Genomic DNA, 13,521 nt, shown 5'->3' with positions numbered 1-13,521 from the left:
TTACTCATTATACTTAACAAGAATGTTTTTTTTTCCATCAATAATCACAAACAGTTGGCAAGTGGATTATTAACATATCTGATATGTTCTGTTTTGAAGCCGTTCTTCTACCCCCTGTATTGGTAGGCCAGCACTAAGTACCGTACAGTTTTTGCTGATCTATCATCTGTGCTGGCACTCAATATTAAATTATGTATGTCCCCTTTAAAATAAAGGCCACAATTTTTCATCTTGAATATTTTTTTTCTATATATTTACAATTCACACAATCGAGTACTTGAAACGTTTCCTTGATATGGGACTGTACCTTATTTTCATTAATACTAGAATTAGGATTTTTATTGAAATGTACTCATTGTATTAATATTATATCAAAGCCAAACTAGAAATTGAACATAAAGAAATCAGAAAATACCATATGAATTCATTAAAATGATGCATACATAAATCAGGCAGTAATTGTGATTTTTTTTTAAAGTACAGTTCAGTATTCCGTCCATTTTCTTAGCTGCTTAACCTCACAAGGGTCATGGGGAGTGCTGGAGCCAATCCCAGCTGTCCAGGGGCAGGAGGCGGGGTACACCCTGAACTGGTCACCAGCCAATCACAGGGCACATCTTGACAAACAGCCGCATTCACAATCACACCTTGGGGCAATTTAGAGTGTCCAATTAACCCATTCATGGGCAGGGTGGCATTTTTTTGCCTTGAGATAAAAAGTCTCCTAAAAGGCCACAATCAAGGAAAAAACACTTTTTTGTTGTTTATGGTTGAGTTACATGATAACTTTACTCATTTATAATCTCGTACCAAAAATCCATCTGGCAACTTTTATTGAGTTATCCTCTCCTGATACCAAATTATGGCTTCAGATTAAAACACTTAAATATTTTGATATACTAAAGGATATAATATCGTGAAAATCATGATGTCCCAAAAATGGGACGCTGCCCACGAATTTAAGGTGGCATTTTTTGGGATGTGGGAGGAAACCCACGCAGGCACGGGGGAGAACATGCAAACTCCACACAGGCGGGTCCGGGGATTGAACCCGGGTCCTCAGAACTGTGAGGCCAACGCTTTACCAGCTGATCGACCGTGCCGCATTATAATATGTGCAATGTATTTTAAAAAAAAAAAAAAAAGAGGATGAGAGGAATCTTTTGAATGCTTTTTTTTTTTTTTTTTTAATGAGACTGTCAAAACCAACAAAAATTCTTCAGATAAACGTGGTTCTTATGACAAAAACTAAATGAAACGCTTTTGTTGGAACGTTGAAAGCGGTCTGACACTTGGGAGCTGCTTGAGGGGGACTCGAGGCACTTCAGAAGGTCAGGATAGTGCGAATGCTGCAGAAGATTAAACCCCCCCCCCCCAAAAAAAAGAGAATTCGTGTCAGTGTTAGGACCAATTTGAAATCAATCAAAAAAAAAAAAAAAAAGGACTGCGGCGTTCACGTGCGCACCTCTTTCCAGCGTGCATGAGGTCGAATCCCTCGTTAATCTCATCGAACGGCAGCGTGTGCGTGACGAACTCGTCCACCTTCAGCTTTTTGCTCATGTAGTCTTCCACCAGTTTAGGGACGCTTTCCACGCTCTTCCAGCCTGGGAGGAGGACGATGAAACGAGACTTAAGGGCCCCGTTCCCTTGTGCGAATAACCCGATAGCTCCTAGCTAGCTTATCTGAAGACCGAATTTTGAAAATTTCAAGTCAGATCGCTACTATCGCAAGGAACCACAACATAACCCGCCCCCAAATTACTTTTTTCTCCCCCACACACTTTCTACCCTTGCGGTTTCTGCGGCGATGCGGCTAATTTGGGCATTTTTTCTAGCGGGAAAGGAAAAACTGAGACTGGTGGAATACATGTGCCGTGGAAGTGACTTTTACCGATCCGGCCTTGTTAGCGCTGCGCTAGCATGTTACTGCCGTGTCTTAGTGATTTTTACCAGTATTTTTTTTTTTTTTAAACCGGGACAGTTACCGTAGCGCTAGCGTTAGCACGGCAGCGATAGCGTAAAACTGTATGTATGTATATATATATATATATATATATATATATATATATATATATGATAACTTTTACCAGTATTTTTTTTTTTTTTTTTTTTAAACCAATCCTGTTAGTGCTGCGCAAGCGCTGTGCTAGCATGGGTTACTAACAGGGAACTCAGGGTACGTAGCAGACGCTTACTGGGAAATCACCCGGTCTCATAGTTCCCCTTTTTCTACATAGAGAGAGCTAACATACGTTATAACGTAACCTTAACCTAACCTTAAAACAAAAGCATACACATATCTGTACATTCGCTGTGTTTGTCTTTCTGAGACGTCCGTAGCAAACATGAACACTCGGCGACAAGTTGTCGAATAGCACATGTTGGAGCATGGGTGGGGATGTTTCAGACTGGCTGGAAGTTTACAAAACATACGCGCATGCACATTAATATACACGCACGCACATTAATCACAAAAAGACTTTTTTTGCACCGGGAGCGCTCAGACCATCACACTGGCCCTGTTAGCGTTCTGCTAGCGTGTCTCTGTGATTTTACCAGTAACTTTTATTTTACCCAGCCCCGTTAGTGTTAGCACTAGCATTAGCGCGGCGCTAGCGATAAGCTCTTTCTGTGGACAGTCTTTCTTTGTTAATATCTCGTGTTTCAATGTGGGCACTTGCAGCTTTTACACAGCTGTGGCCTATGTATGTACCAAATGGTATTTCCTTTACAAATACACTAGGTGAGGCTCTGTAGGCCGAGAATTACCGTAGTTAGTCGTCACAGTAGTTGGTAGTCGTGGATGTTGTAGTTCGCAGTAGCTGTCTTGCTCGTAGTAAATGTGGTTGCAGTAGTCGTGGCCATTGTAGTGATCGCAGTTGTTTGGAGTACTACTTAGTAGTTGTGGTCACGGTAGTTAAGGTTGTAATAATTAGATGTAGCTTAGTAGTTTTATAACAGTAGTTTATAATTTGCTTTTTACCAGTATGTTTTTTTTTTTTTTTAACCAGCCCTGTTTGCGCCACGCTAACGTTAGCGCCATGCTAGCATGTTGCTGCCGCGTCTCAGTGATTTAGGTGGTTTTTCTTTTTTCTTTTTAACCAGCCCTGTTAGTGCTGTGCTACCATGTTGCTACCGCTGCTGTTTTTTGTAAATCAGCCCTGTTCATGCTACCGTGTTGCTATGTTAAGCTAAGTTATTAAACCTTCGAAAACTCTGTGTACCGTCGCTTTGTAAATATCTCGCGTTTCAATGTGGGCACTTGCGGCTTATGTATGTACCAAATATTATTTCCTTTCCAAATGTGCCGGGTGAGTCTTATAATCAGGTGCGCTCCGTAGCCCGGAAATTACGCTAATCATCACCTCCGAAGGCGGTGCCGCGCCAGACTCGACCCGTCACCAGCTGGAAAGGCCTGGTGGATATTTCTTGCCCGGCTCCGGCGACGCCGGCGATGATGCTCTCCCCCCAACCTTTGTGGCACGCCTCCAGAGCGGCTCGCTGAAATATTCGACCCGTTGTTGACATCTTTTCTCGTACGAAATTTGAGAGACACTCGAATGCGGCATCTAACCATGATCTGCACGTTGCCGATGCACTCGAAGGAGTAGTCCACGCCGCCGTCCGTCATCTCGACCAGCACCTCGTTGACGGGCTTGCTGTGCTCCTTGGGGTTGACGAACTCGGTGGCCCCGAACTCCTTGGCTTTGTCGAATTTGCTCGGGTTGATGTCCACGCCGATAATGCGCGTGGCCCCGGCCACCTTGCAGCCCATGACGGCGGCCAGCCCGACGGCTCCCAAACCGAAGACGGCGCAGGTGGACCCGGGTTCCACCTGAGCGGGAAGGGGCCCCAACCGGGTATGTTTTTAGGCACTTTTACGAACGTTTGCACTTTCCATGTGTGTCTTGCTAGTTATGGTTTGTGGTAAAATGTGACCTCTCTGCCAAACGCACCTTGGCGGTGTTGAGCGCGGCGCCGTATCCGGTGGAGATGCCGCACCCGAGGAGGCAGACCTTGTCCAGGGGAGCCTTCGCGTTGATTTTGGCCAGGGAGATGTCGGCCACCACCGTGTACTCGGAGAAGGTACTGGTCCCCATGAAGTGGAACACTTTCTTGCCCTTGCAAGTGAAGCGGGAGGTCCCGTCAGGCATCAGGCCCTGACCTTGGGTCACTCTGCCGGGGCGGGAAGACAGGCGCAAATGCACCGTTAACATCGCTAGATGAATATAATTGTTACAGACTTGTGCTAAATATGACATCACAGTCCGTGCTACAACACTTGAGCTGGGCATTTTAGTAAAATCTCTTCCTATGGAGATTTAGCAACAAAAGACACTTTATAGTCAGAATTTTTGGTCCTATTTTTATGTTGTATTCTTAATTTAGATGCATTTAAGCAAATTGCTCACACACTGTTTATTTCCCTTTAATTTATACATTTCTAGATGACCGTAATTTCCGTTTTTCAATAGTTTTAATACCTTAGCTTAACATAGCAACAACAGTAGCAAACAGGGCTGGTTTAAAAAAAACATACCGGTAAATAAAAATTTAAAAAAACAGCAGCGGCACATTAGCAACATGGTACCACAGCACTAATATGGCCAGTTAAATAAAAAAAAAAAACAAAAAAAAACATACCTAAATCACTGAGATGCAGCAGTAACACGGCAGCAAGAGGCTAGCGCGGCGCTAACAGGGCCAGTTAAAAAAAAACATACTGGGAAAAATCATTAAGACACGGCAGTAACATAGCAGGAACACGCTAGCGCGGCGCGATCAGGGCCGGTTATAAAAAAAAAAAAAATTCACTGAGACACGGCAGTAACACAGCAGCAACATGCTAGCACATGGCTAAAGCTAGCACAGTACTAACGGCTGGTTAAAAATAACATGCCGGTAAAAATCACGCAGACACAGCAGTAACACAGCAGCAACACGCTAGCAAAGGGCTAACGCAGCGCTAACGGGGCCAGTAAACTAAAAACATACTGATAAAAGTCACTTCTTCGGCACATATATTCCACAAGTCTCACTCCTACTTTTTCCACTGGAGTACCCCCCTTGCGGCCGTTAAGAAAAAAAAAAATGCTGCAGGGTTGAAAGCGTGTCAAAAAAGTCGCGGTTTATAGGCCGGAAATTACGGTATATAGTTATCAGTATGACTAGTTTATCAGTAACTATTGGCCACATGTTTACACTTAAAAAGGTGAATTTTTATGAACAGAAATACGTTTTCTTTCAAATGCAGTACTTACCTTTTGATGTCACTTAGCTACAGGAGGTTGGTTATACTCAGGACTTCATTTTGTCTCCATAAAATAGTGCTAAAATGTATTTGAAACGCCCTTAAGCGGACATACATAGTGTTAGGACAACCATACCTAATTTTCTGGCAGAGGTTGGTCTTGGGATTCTTGCAGAACTTGCACTCGCCACACTGGGGGACGTACAGCGGGATGACGGTATCACCTTCACACATAGTACATACGTTATTTATAATTCAGAAACAATGTTAGCATTTTTTTTTCGTTTAAATCCAAAATGTGTCTCGGTACCTGGCTGAAACTTGGTGACACCCTCTCCAACACTCTCCACAGTGCCGGCGCCCTCGTGGCCCAAGATCACCGGAAAGACCCCTTCAGGGTCGCTGCCGCTCAGAGTGTGGGCGTCGGTGTGGCACACTCCGGTGGCAAAGATCTGAGGAAAAAAATTAAAAAATGAAAAAAAATCTAATGAATTCAATGTCGTTGTGAATGAGAAGTTCCCACTTAATGGACCTTTCCCATGGCGATCTTAAGCTCCGCCCCCTTAGCCATGTCCCACAAGCTTTCAAAACGGAGATTGAACAGAACATGTTTGAAGTCGATTCTCTAGCTCGTATTTCAGATAATATTGGAGTATGTTTCTTTGCCAAATGTGTCAAATTTGTCCAAGCGGATTCTACAGAGAGGTCTCAACTATTTCACGCAAGGATACGTACACGGAATTAAGATTTTGGACAGGATAAAATCGTGGAATCATACTGCGCATGACAAGCGGGGTGAGTACTTTTTACTTGGAAAGATCACGAGTAATATCATCGTAGTCTTCTTCATTTGAGGACCATTTCCTTTGTAACATGAACTTTTCCAAGCACACGCTTACTGACAACCGGCATTGCTTGTGGGACAACATGGCGGCAGGGGCGTGTCAAGCCAGGAGTTAAGGAAATGCGGTGATCTGATTGGCTGTTATTGTCCGAGTGATTGACAGGTCGGAAAGGTCCACTGTTCCCCAGCCAGAGCAGCCGAGCTTCACCTTAATGCGGACTTCGTGGGCCTTTGGCGGGGCCACCTCCACCTCCTCGATGCTCAGAGGCTTGCCCGCCTCCCAGGCTACTGCAGCCTTGCACTTGATCACCTGGAAAGACAGCAACGCAGCATGGCCATATTTTTTTTTTTCTCGTGTGTTGACAATAACTTTAAATAAATAAGCGGACTCAATGGCAAGCTAGAATAAGGTGATTAACTGGTGGCGTGGAGTACTCGTGAACTTTGAACAAGCAAATAGTGGGAAGTGCTACTCGTGGGGGGGGGGGGTTGATAGGTTGTATATTCAAGACAAAAATCGATCAATATTCACTTGCTCCATCCAGTCGACGGAAACAATGCAGTCATATTTCTTCTCTCGAAGTTTATATAACTAAATCAGCGTACTGTATCACATGCACTGTTTTAATGTACCGATGAACGTCGACAAAACGCGGATCTACTCATTCAATTTAAAACTTCCAACAAGCTATCGATTCAAGTGGGCTGTAGTTGCACAGAAACGCGAGGTAGTTGCGAGTTTGCCCACCTTGCCAGAAGTCGCCATGCTCCTCCGTCGTCTCGAAGTCTGGAAGGTGGACGCGAGGTTTTGTACTCCAGGAGGAGACCAAAATCTGACGCACAGAGCTATAAAGCTAGATCAGACACCATCAGTTTTTAGTCCCTGCCGAAGATTACGGTAAACTTGGGTCGAAGTCGTCAAGAGTAGTCAGACATTTACGAAAAGGGATATGGGAGTCCCTTTCCCGTGTATTTTATTTTGTTAAATGTAGTGTATTAATAGCAGTAACCCACATGAAAATCAGCTGAGAAAAAACTTTAATATCATTGCCGCATCATTGTCTTCTATGGGAACAACGACCTTTCCAACATGGCCGCCATGTATTCACGTTGGCCAACAGGACTTCCGCAGGCCACCGTCATATCTAGCGGTCGTATGTCTAGTTTGACCAATCAGTGACAAGCATAGGGGGTCATGTATTTCCGGAGCAGAATCGATTCAATTTCATATTTTTAATTTTCAGAAACGTCATCCCGTGTGAGGTTTCACCCAAATTATTTATGTGTGCTTTTAAAATATATTTAGAACAAAAACGTAAAAGCTTTGCAAGTACCATTTTCCCCAATTCATTCTGATACGACCTCACCACCAAATTGTGAAGAAATACGCTGTTAAATGCCAGCGTTTTTAAGATTTAACAAAATAATTGAATACATGAATAAGCCCTCCTCGCACACAGAAACATCCAAGTATATATATATATATATATATATTTAAGTATACACAGTTTTTCAAGTTGATAAAAAGTGTCAGACTTTGTCCACTCCTAATTGCACTTTGTACCTGGACTTGTTTAAACTAGAGATTAAGCCCATACAATCATTGAGACATAAATACCATGACCATAAATCAAGGTATAAAACAAATTCACCTTTGCTTTGTGCATAATGGTAAATCACAATGCGATTGTCTGTCATTGAGATTTTATGAGACTTAAAAGCACGATATTTTATACAAAAACATTTACTCAATGTCACAATTTTCTGTTGACCACAGAACAATAACATAATTTTCAATGCAACCAAGTAAGAACTCGAGATCCCGACCCTGACATTTGAGGCTAAAGACTGGTTGCAAATGTATGTGTTCAAGTTCATGATATGACAGGTTTATAGCAAGCATACATTTGAGCCTTTCAATAAAATACAAAGGTCAATCACTCACGAGTGTTAAAAAAAATGTATTTATGAAAACAAATCCACCCAAAGAGATAATGTCCAACTTTATAACCCTCATAGAGGAAGGACTGGGATAAACTGTGGACCCACAGCAGCTCATTTGCCACCTGAAAAAGGAAAAAAAAAAAAAAAAAAAAAAGGTTTTCAAAACAGATACGATGACACGATAACGCACAAGATATTTTGAATGTGCTCCTACCTCTGAACCCACGCCCGCCTCCGCCTCCTCTTCCTCTGAAGCCGCCGCCGCCTCCGCGCCCGCCGCCTCCGAATCCTCCACCTCTCCCGCCTCCTCCGAAGCCGCCGCCTCTGCCACCGCCTCCCCTTCCGCCCCGGAACCCACCTGAAAATCCAGCGTTTTAGAGACGACTGTAGGGAAATGCGGGATCAGGAAGGAATCTTAAACACACGGAACGTATTAAGCTTTGTAAAACTCTGTAAAAGTGGAGCCTCAGCGCTAAATGTGAAAATATCGCATGAACTTGAATATCATGGGGAAAAAAAACACTTGTGCACTCATCTTTTCAAAAAATGAAGGCAAACTATTGATGAACCATTCTCCCTAAAATAAAGAAAAACCAAGTATAGAGCTCGTGCACCTATGTCATAAAATCACGTGACCTTTGTTTACGTCGCCATATTGCCGGTCATTGCTAAGTCGGTTGGAGACGACATGGAAATACGTCTTGTAGCACGACGCCCAGAGTCTTGTCCGATACCGTCGGACATTTAAAAGGTGAAAATAGACGACGGTACGTGGAAAAATTAGATAAACTCGACACAGAGGACCCGGATTCAATGCCGAAATCGATGTTTCCGCCGATAAGAAATTGGACTAAATTCGCTTCCGCTTGTCTTGGACAACTGGATCTACACGTGGATCTGGTCAGTAAGTCGTCGAGATTTACACGGAAAAGTTCGAAAGCGTGTAAAAATCTGGATGCATAAGAAAACTTCGTTGCTGGATCTGTTCTCAACAGGAATAAATCCCATACAGTGACGGTTTTGACGGCTTGTGAACCCGGAAGCGCATACGGCTACACGTTAACCTTTGCCGAAATCCATCGACCTTTTCAGCTAGTATTTAATACAAATACCAATATTTAAATAACTAACCCCTGCTTTTACACAAAGTCGCATTCATTAGCGAGCTCTATATATCAGGTGCCCACAACTCATTTTTGTCACAGTTTCCCTTAGAGCACAGGTGTCAAACTCCAGGCCCGGGGCCCGCCACATGATTTTGTGTGGCCCGCGAAGGCAAATCATCCGTGTGAACGTCCGTGATTCCTGTGAAAATCTGGACCAAAATTTCAAAGTGTCATATAAACGACAGTGTTGCGATATTACAAGCCTTTTTGTGTTGCCAAACGTGAATAATGGCTGAAAAAAAAAATCATTACACTTGATTTCTGATTCCCAAACTGGTTTATAAATTTCGGGTGTGAATATGATGAGGCGATAATTTTTTTTTTTTTTATGGTTTCACAGTCATAAAGGCCCTGCAAGGCAAACCATAACTCCAATGTGGCCCGCGACAAAAATTAGTTTGACACCTTTGCCTTAGAGGGGCAATGTCTGGAAAACCACAATATTTAGTCACATCATAGTATTATTATTAGCGGTATCACAAATAACGGATACCTAGTTTTAAAATCAGAAGGCAAGGAAAATAGTTTGGTCAACTATGATACAAAGAAAATCCCTACAATATCTCAACGATACTGTTTATTGTATGAGAATTTAAGCATGAATCCTGGAAGTTGACAAAAATGATTTGCTTCTGCGCTTTCATTTAACATGAGAATTTACCACTACCAATTTGCATTTATCATTAGTTTTTTTTTAATTTTGGTTTTAAATATATATATATATATATATATGATGAACGTAACTTTAAAACTCAGGTATGTAAAGTACCAAACTGTGACTTTTTGTGTATTGTTACACTCATATTAAAGACATCCATCCATTTTCTTTGCCGCTTATCCTCACGAGGGTCGCAGGAGTAATGGAGCTTATCCAAGCTGTCAAAGGGCAGGAGGCGGGGTACACCCTGAACTGGTTGCCAGCCAATCGCAGGGCACATGAAGACAAACAGCCGCACTCACAATCACACCTCGGGTCAATTTAGAGTGTCCAGTTAATGTTGCATGTTTTTGGGATGTGGGTGGAAACCGGAGTGCCGGAGAAAACCCACGCAGGCGGGGCCAGGATCGAACGAGGGACCTCAGAACTGTGAGGCCAACGCTTTACCACCTGATTCCACCGTGCCGCCGCCAGATGAAATATTTAAGAAAATCCAATTACCTCCGCGACCACCTCCCGACCCTCTGCCTCGACCCCCGCCTCGGCCTCCTCTCGGCGGACCCTTCACGCCAGGCGGCCTGGGCAGGAACCTCTGCAGCGGAAGGAGCTTCATCGGATCTATATAAAACTGAACAAGAGCGTCGGTTAATTTTTAGTTTGATGACACACTCGCATGAAAACTGGACGGGAATGATTACCTTCTGCAATTTCTTAAACGAAGACGCCTTCATGTTTTCAGACAGCTTGACGGAAAAATACTGAACAGGCGACTTAAGGAGCACGTGATCAGAAAGATTGTTCTCCCAAAACAAATTGACGCGTCGCGTGAGTCGGATACAAAGTCGCGCAGCTGTCCGAAGATCTCGTCCACCTTCCCGACCTGCTCCTTGTTTTCCAGGTAGACCGGCGCATTGAAGTAGGGAACCTTGTTTTCTACAGTTGTACACCTGCACACGATGTCATCCTCGCAGGGGTGCATAAACTCTCCTAAATCTGTGACACGAGACATATATTCAAAGTTAATCTTGTGGCCGTTCATGGCCTTTTTTTTCTTTTTTTTTTTAAATTATCATTGAATTATTCATCTCGAAAGACAAAACATTTTTAAACTAGTCAGTGTCGAAAAATACTATGAAAATCTTCTGAGACGAAAAATGAAAAAGAAAAAAATACTATGATAGAAACAAAACGGCAATAGAAATAGAAAAATGTTTGGTAGGGTGAAAGTACAGACCAAAAATGTCACAGAAAATACAAAAAATGGCAGCCAAACACATTAATTACTTAAGTAACAAATACTATTCATGTAACAAAGTACACTGAGTAATAAATGTATAAATACATTATTTTATAAATATATTTGAATATTAAAAAAATGGAAATGGAAAGACAAGAAAAAAAGAAAAGGTTTGAAGAAAAACAATAATATTGGACAATGTAAAAATATTAAACAATTGAAAAATCAATGTTGCTAACAAAAATATTGGGAGTGGGGGTTATAACACAAATATAAAAAAAGTACAAAGAAAAGAATAGAACTTAATTCTTAAAAAAAAAATAAGTGGTGAAAAAAAAAGTTTTGATGGAAACCAGTACGTTCCATTCTTGTCTATTTTTTACTGGTTTCTGCTGTGGACACGCAACGGGTAAGAGAAACACCCAAAATAAATATAGAAAAAATATGATAAAAGTAAAATTATTTTAGGAATACATTTGAAAACTTACAAAAATGGAAATATAAAGACTAGAAAAAAAGAAAAACGTTTGAAGAAAAACAATATTGGACACTGCAAAAATACTAAATTGAAAAATCAAAACAGATATTGCCAACAAAAATGTTGGGGGTGGGCAGAATAACACGAATATGAAAAAAGTACATATAAAAAAATAAAAGAACAGAACTTAAATAATGTAAATAAATAAAAATTATGATAACAGTAAAGCTCAATGTAGAGCTGTAAAATTATTTTAGAAATACATCTGAAATTTCACAAAAACGGAATTACAAAGACTACAAAAAAAACTTTTGAGGAAAAACAAAAATATTGGACAATGTGACAATATGAAAGAATTGAAAAATCAAAAATCTTGCAAGCAAAAATATTGGGGGTGAGGGGAATAACACGAATATGAAAACGTACCTATAAAACAACAACAAATTAATTATTTTTAAAAAATTAAAAGTGTTGAATGAAAAAAAAAAGTTCTGGTTTGCACGCTGGCCCATTTTTCACTGGTTTCTGCTGTGGACACACAACAGATAAAAGAAACAGCCAAAATAAATAACTGTATAATAGAAATTATGATGATCAAAATCAGCTAAGTTCACTGTCGAGCTGTTAAAAAAAAATTAGTTGACTGGTTTATCGCAACTTGTGTGAAATAATCAATCTATTCCGATTATTATTAAATATTGGGTCTAATATTTGCATACTTGATTCAATAAAATACTTCAGTTCAAAGTATGTTTTCATCCATTCAGTTCTCACCAACAACATATTCAGGGGGTCCATAGTCTTGCTGTCGGAAGCCACCGCGACCCCCACCGCGGCCGCCGAAGCTTCCTCGGTTATTATATCCTCCACCACCTCCTCGGTTATTATATCCTCCACCGCCTCCTCGGTTATTATATCCTCCACCTCCCCGGTTATTATATCCTCCACCTCGTCCTCCGCCTCCTCTGAACGACATTCTTCAAAATTATCTGAAAAAACAACCACACAAATAATATCTCAATTCCAATTGACCGGTCAACACGATATACAACTCAGCTAGCTAGCTGCTTGCTACCTCCGAGTGTCAAAACAGCATCAATTCCAAGCGAAGCACTTTCACAGAACGTCACAATGGCAATTTTTTTTTAATATATCATATAAAACACCGAAATGTGTGCAAAAGCAGCTATATTATAAGAGATTTGCGATACAACTTTAGCAACGTGTATAGATTTCCGCAAGGCTCCATGCGCGGACACACGTGTGATCATATTCTGCCGTAAAACTGTTAGCTGCCGTGTCGCGAAAAGATGACGAACGTCGTGAAAAACGTAATCCGCCTCTCCGACGCGCCGTTGTGGCGGCCATGTTGGAGAGGTCGACGTTCCCATCAACGTTTTGGGCCCGGTGGCCACATTGACGTTTAAAATGTTCACAAACAAATGATTACATATGAAAAATAAACAACATAAAAAGGCATTGCAGTATTAATATTTAGATTTACTTATAATGGCAAGTGTAATTGGCGGCACGGTGGAACAGATGTAGAGGGTTGACCTCACAGTTCTGATGACCGGGGTTCAAATCCCGGCCCGCCTGTGTGGAGTTTGGATGTTCTGGCCGTTTTTTTCCGGGTTTCCTCCCACACCCCAAACATATACATTCATTGTCACTCTAAATTGCCCATAGGTGTGAATGTGAGTGCGAATGTTGTCTGTCTCCACGTGCCCTGCGATTGGCCGGCAACCGGTTCAGGGTGTGCAACGCCTCCTGCTCAATAACAGCTGGGATCGGCTCCAGCACTCCCGCGATCCAGGTGAGGATAAGCGGTTAAGAAAACGGATGGATGGATGCCAGTGCATCAAAATCTGGTATGAGCTTTATTGTGGGTTCAGAGGACATGGCTGGATTGTGGACGTATTTGGTATTGCTCCCTCTGCTGA

General features: G+C 41.9%; 2 protein-coding genes across 2 annotated transcripts; both read right to left on the bottom strand.

Annotated features, from left to right (window-relative positions):
• Nucleotides 1–1,185: 1,185 nt before the first annotated feature.
• Nucleotides 1,186–7,129, bottom strand: adh5 (alcohol dehydrogenase 5). The gene is made up of 9 exons (XM_061835251.1): nucleotides 6,844–7,129; nucleotides 6,304–6,405; nucleotides 5,562–5,703; nucleotides 5,388–5,475; nucleotides 3,957–4,176; nucleotides 3,575–3,835; nucleotides 3,366–3,501; nucleotides 1,466–1,604; nucleotides 1,186–1,349 (listed from the first exon to the last, which is right to left on the bottom strand). Exons 1-9 carry the CDS (start codon nucleotides 6,859–6,861, stop codon nucleotides 1,325–1,327), a joined length of 1,131 nt encoding a protein of 376 aa, XP_061691235.1. The 5' UTR covers nucleotides 6,862–7,129; the 3' UTR covers nucleotides 1,186–1,324.
• Nucleotides 7,130–8,038: 909 nt separating this feature from the next.
• gar1 (GAR1 homolog, ribonucleoprotein) lies at nucleotides 8,039–12,878 on the bottom strand. The gene is made up of 7 exons (XM_061835252.1): nucleotides 12,654–12,878; nucleotides 12,353–12,567; nucleotides 10,702–10,856; nucleotides 10,562–10,621; nucleotides 10,365–10,491; nucleotides 8,254–8,397; nucleotides 8,039–8,161 (listed from the first exon to the last, which is right to left on the bottom strand). The coding sequence occupies exons 2-7, from the start codon at nucleotides 12,552–12,554 to the stop codon at nucleotides 8,151–8,153; spliced, it is 699 nt and encodes a 232-aa protein (XP_061691236.1). The 5' UTR covers nucleotides 12,555–12,567; nucleotides 12,654–12,878; the 3' UTR covers nucleotides 8,039–8,150.
• Nucleotides 12,879–13,521: the final 643 nt, after the last annotated feature.

The sequence above is a fragment of the Syngnathoides biaculeatus genome, chromosome 11, assembly GCF_019802595.1.
Source record: "Syngnathoides biaculeatus isolate LvHL_M chromosome 11, ASM1980259v1, whole genome shotgun sequence".
In the NCBI taxonomy this organism is placed as follows: domain Eukaryota; kingdom Metazoa; phylum Chordata; class Actinopteri; order Syngnathiformes; family Syngnathidae; genus Syngnathoides; species Syngnathoides biaculeatus.
The sequence above is the reverse complement of the archived record's forward strand: the minus strand, read 5'-3'. Positions and strand labels throughout refer to the sequence as shown.

Coding starts and splice junctions, on each gene's coding strand:
- adh5 (XM_061835251.1), bottom strand. Junction 5,704..6,303: donor CCCACGAAGTCCGCATTAAG/GTGAAGCTCGGC, acceptor TTTTTTCCTCAG/ATCTTTGCCACCGGAGTGTG. Junction 4,177..5,387: donor AACCTCTGCCAGAAAATTAG/GTATGGTTGTCC, acceptor CCGCCCCGGCAG/AGTGACCCAAGGTCAGGGCC.
- gar1 (XM_061835252.1), bottom strand. CDS start 12,554: ATGTCGTTCAGAGGAGGCGGAGGACGAGGTGGAGGATATAATAACCGG. Junction 10,857..12,352: donor ACCCCCTGAATATGTTGTTG/GTGAGAACTGAA, acceptor CTCGTGTCACAG/ATTTAGGAGAGTTTATGCAC. Junction 8,398..10,364: donor GTCGGGAGGTGGTCGCGGAG/GTAATTGGATTT, acceptor CTGGATTTTCAG/GTGGGTTCCGGGGCGGAAGG.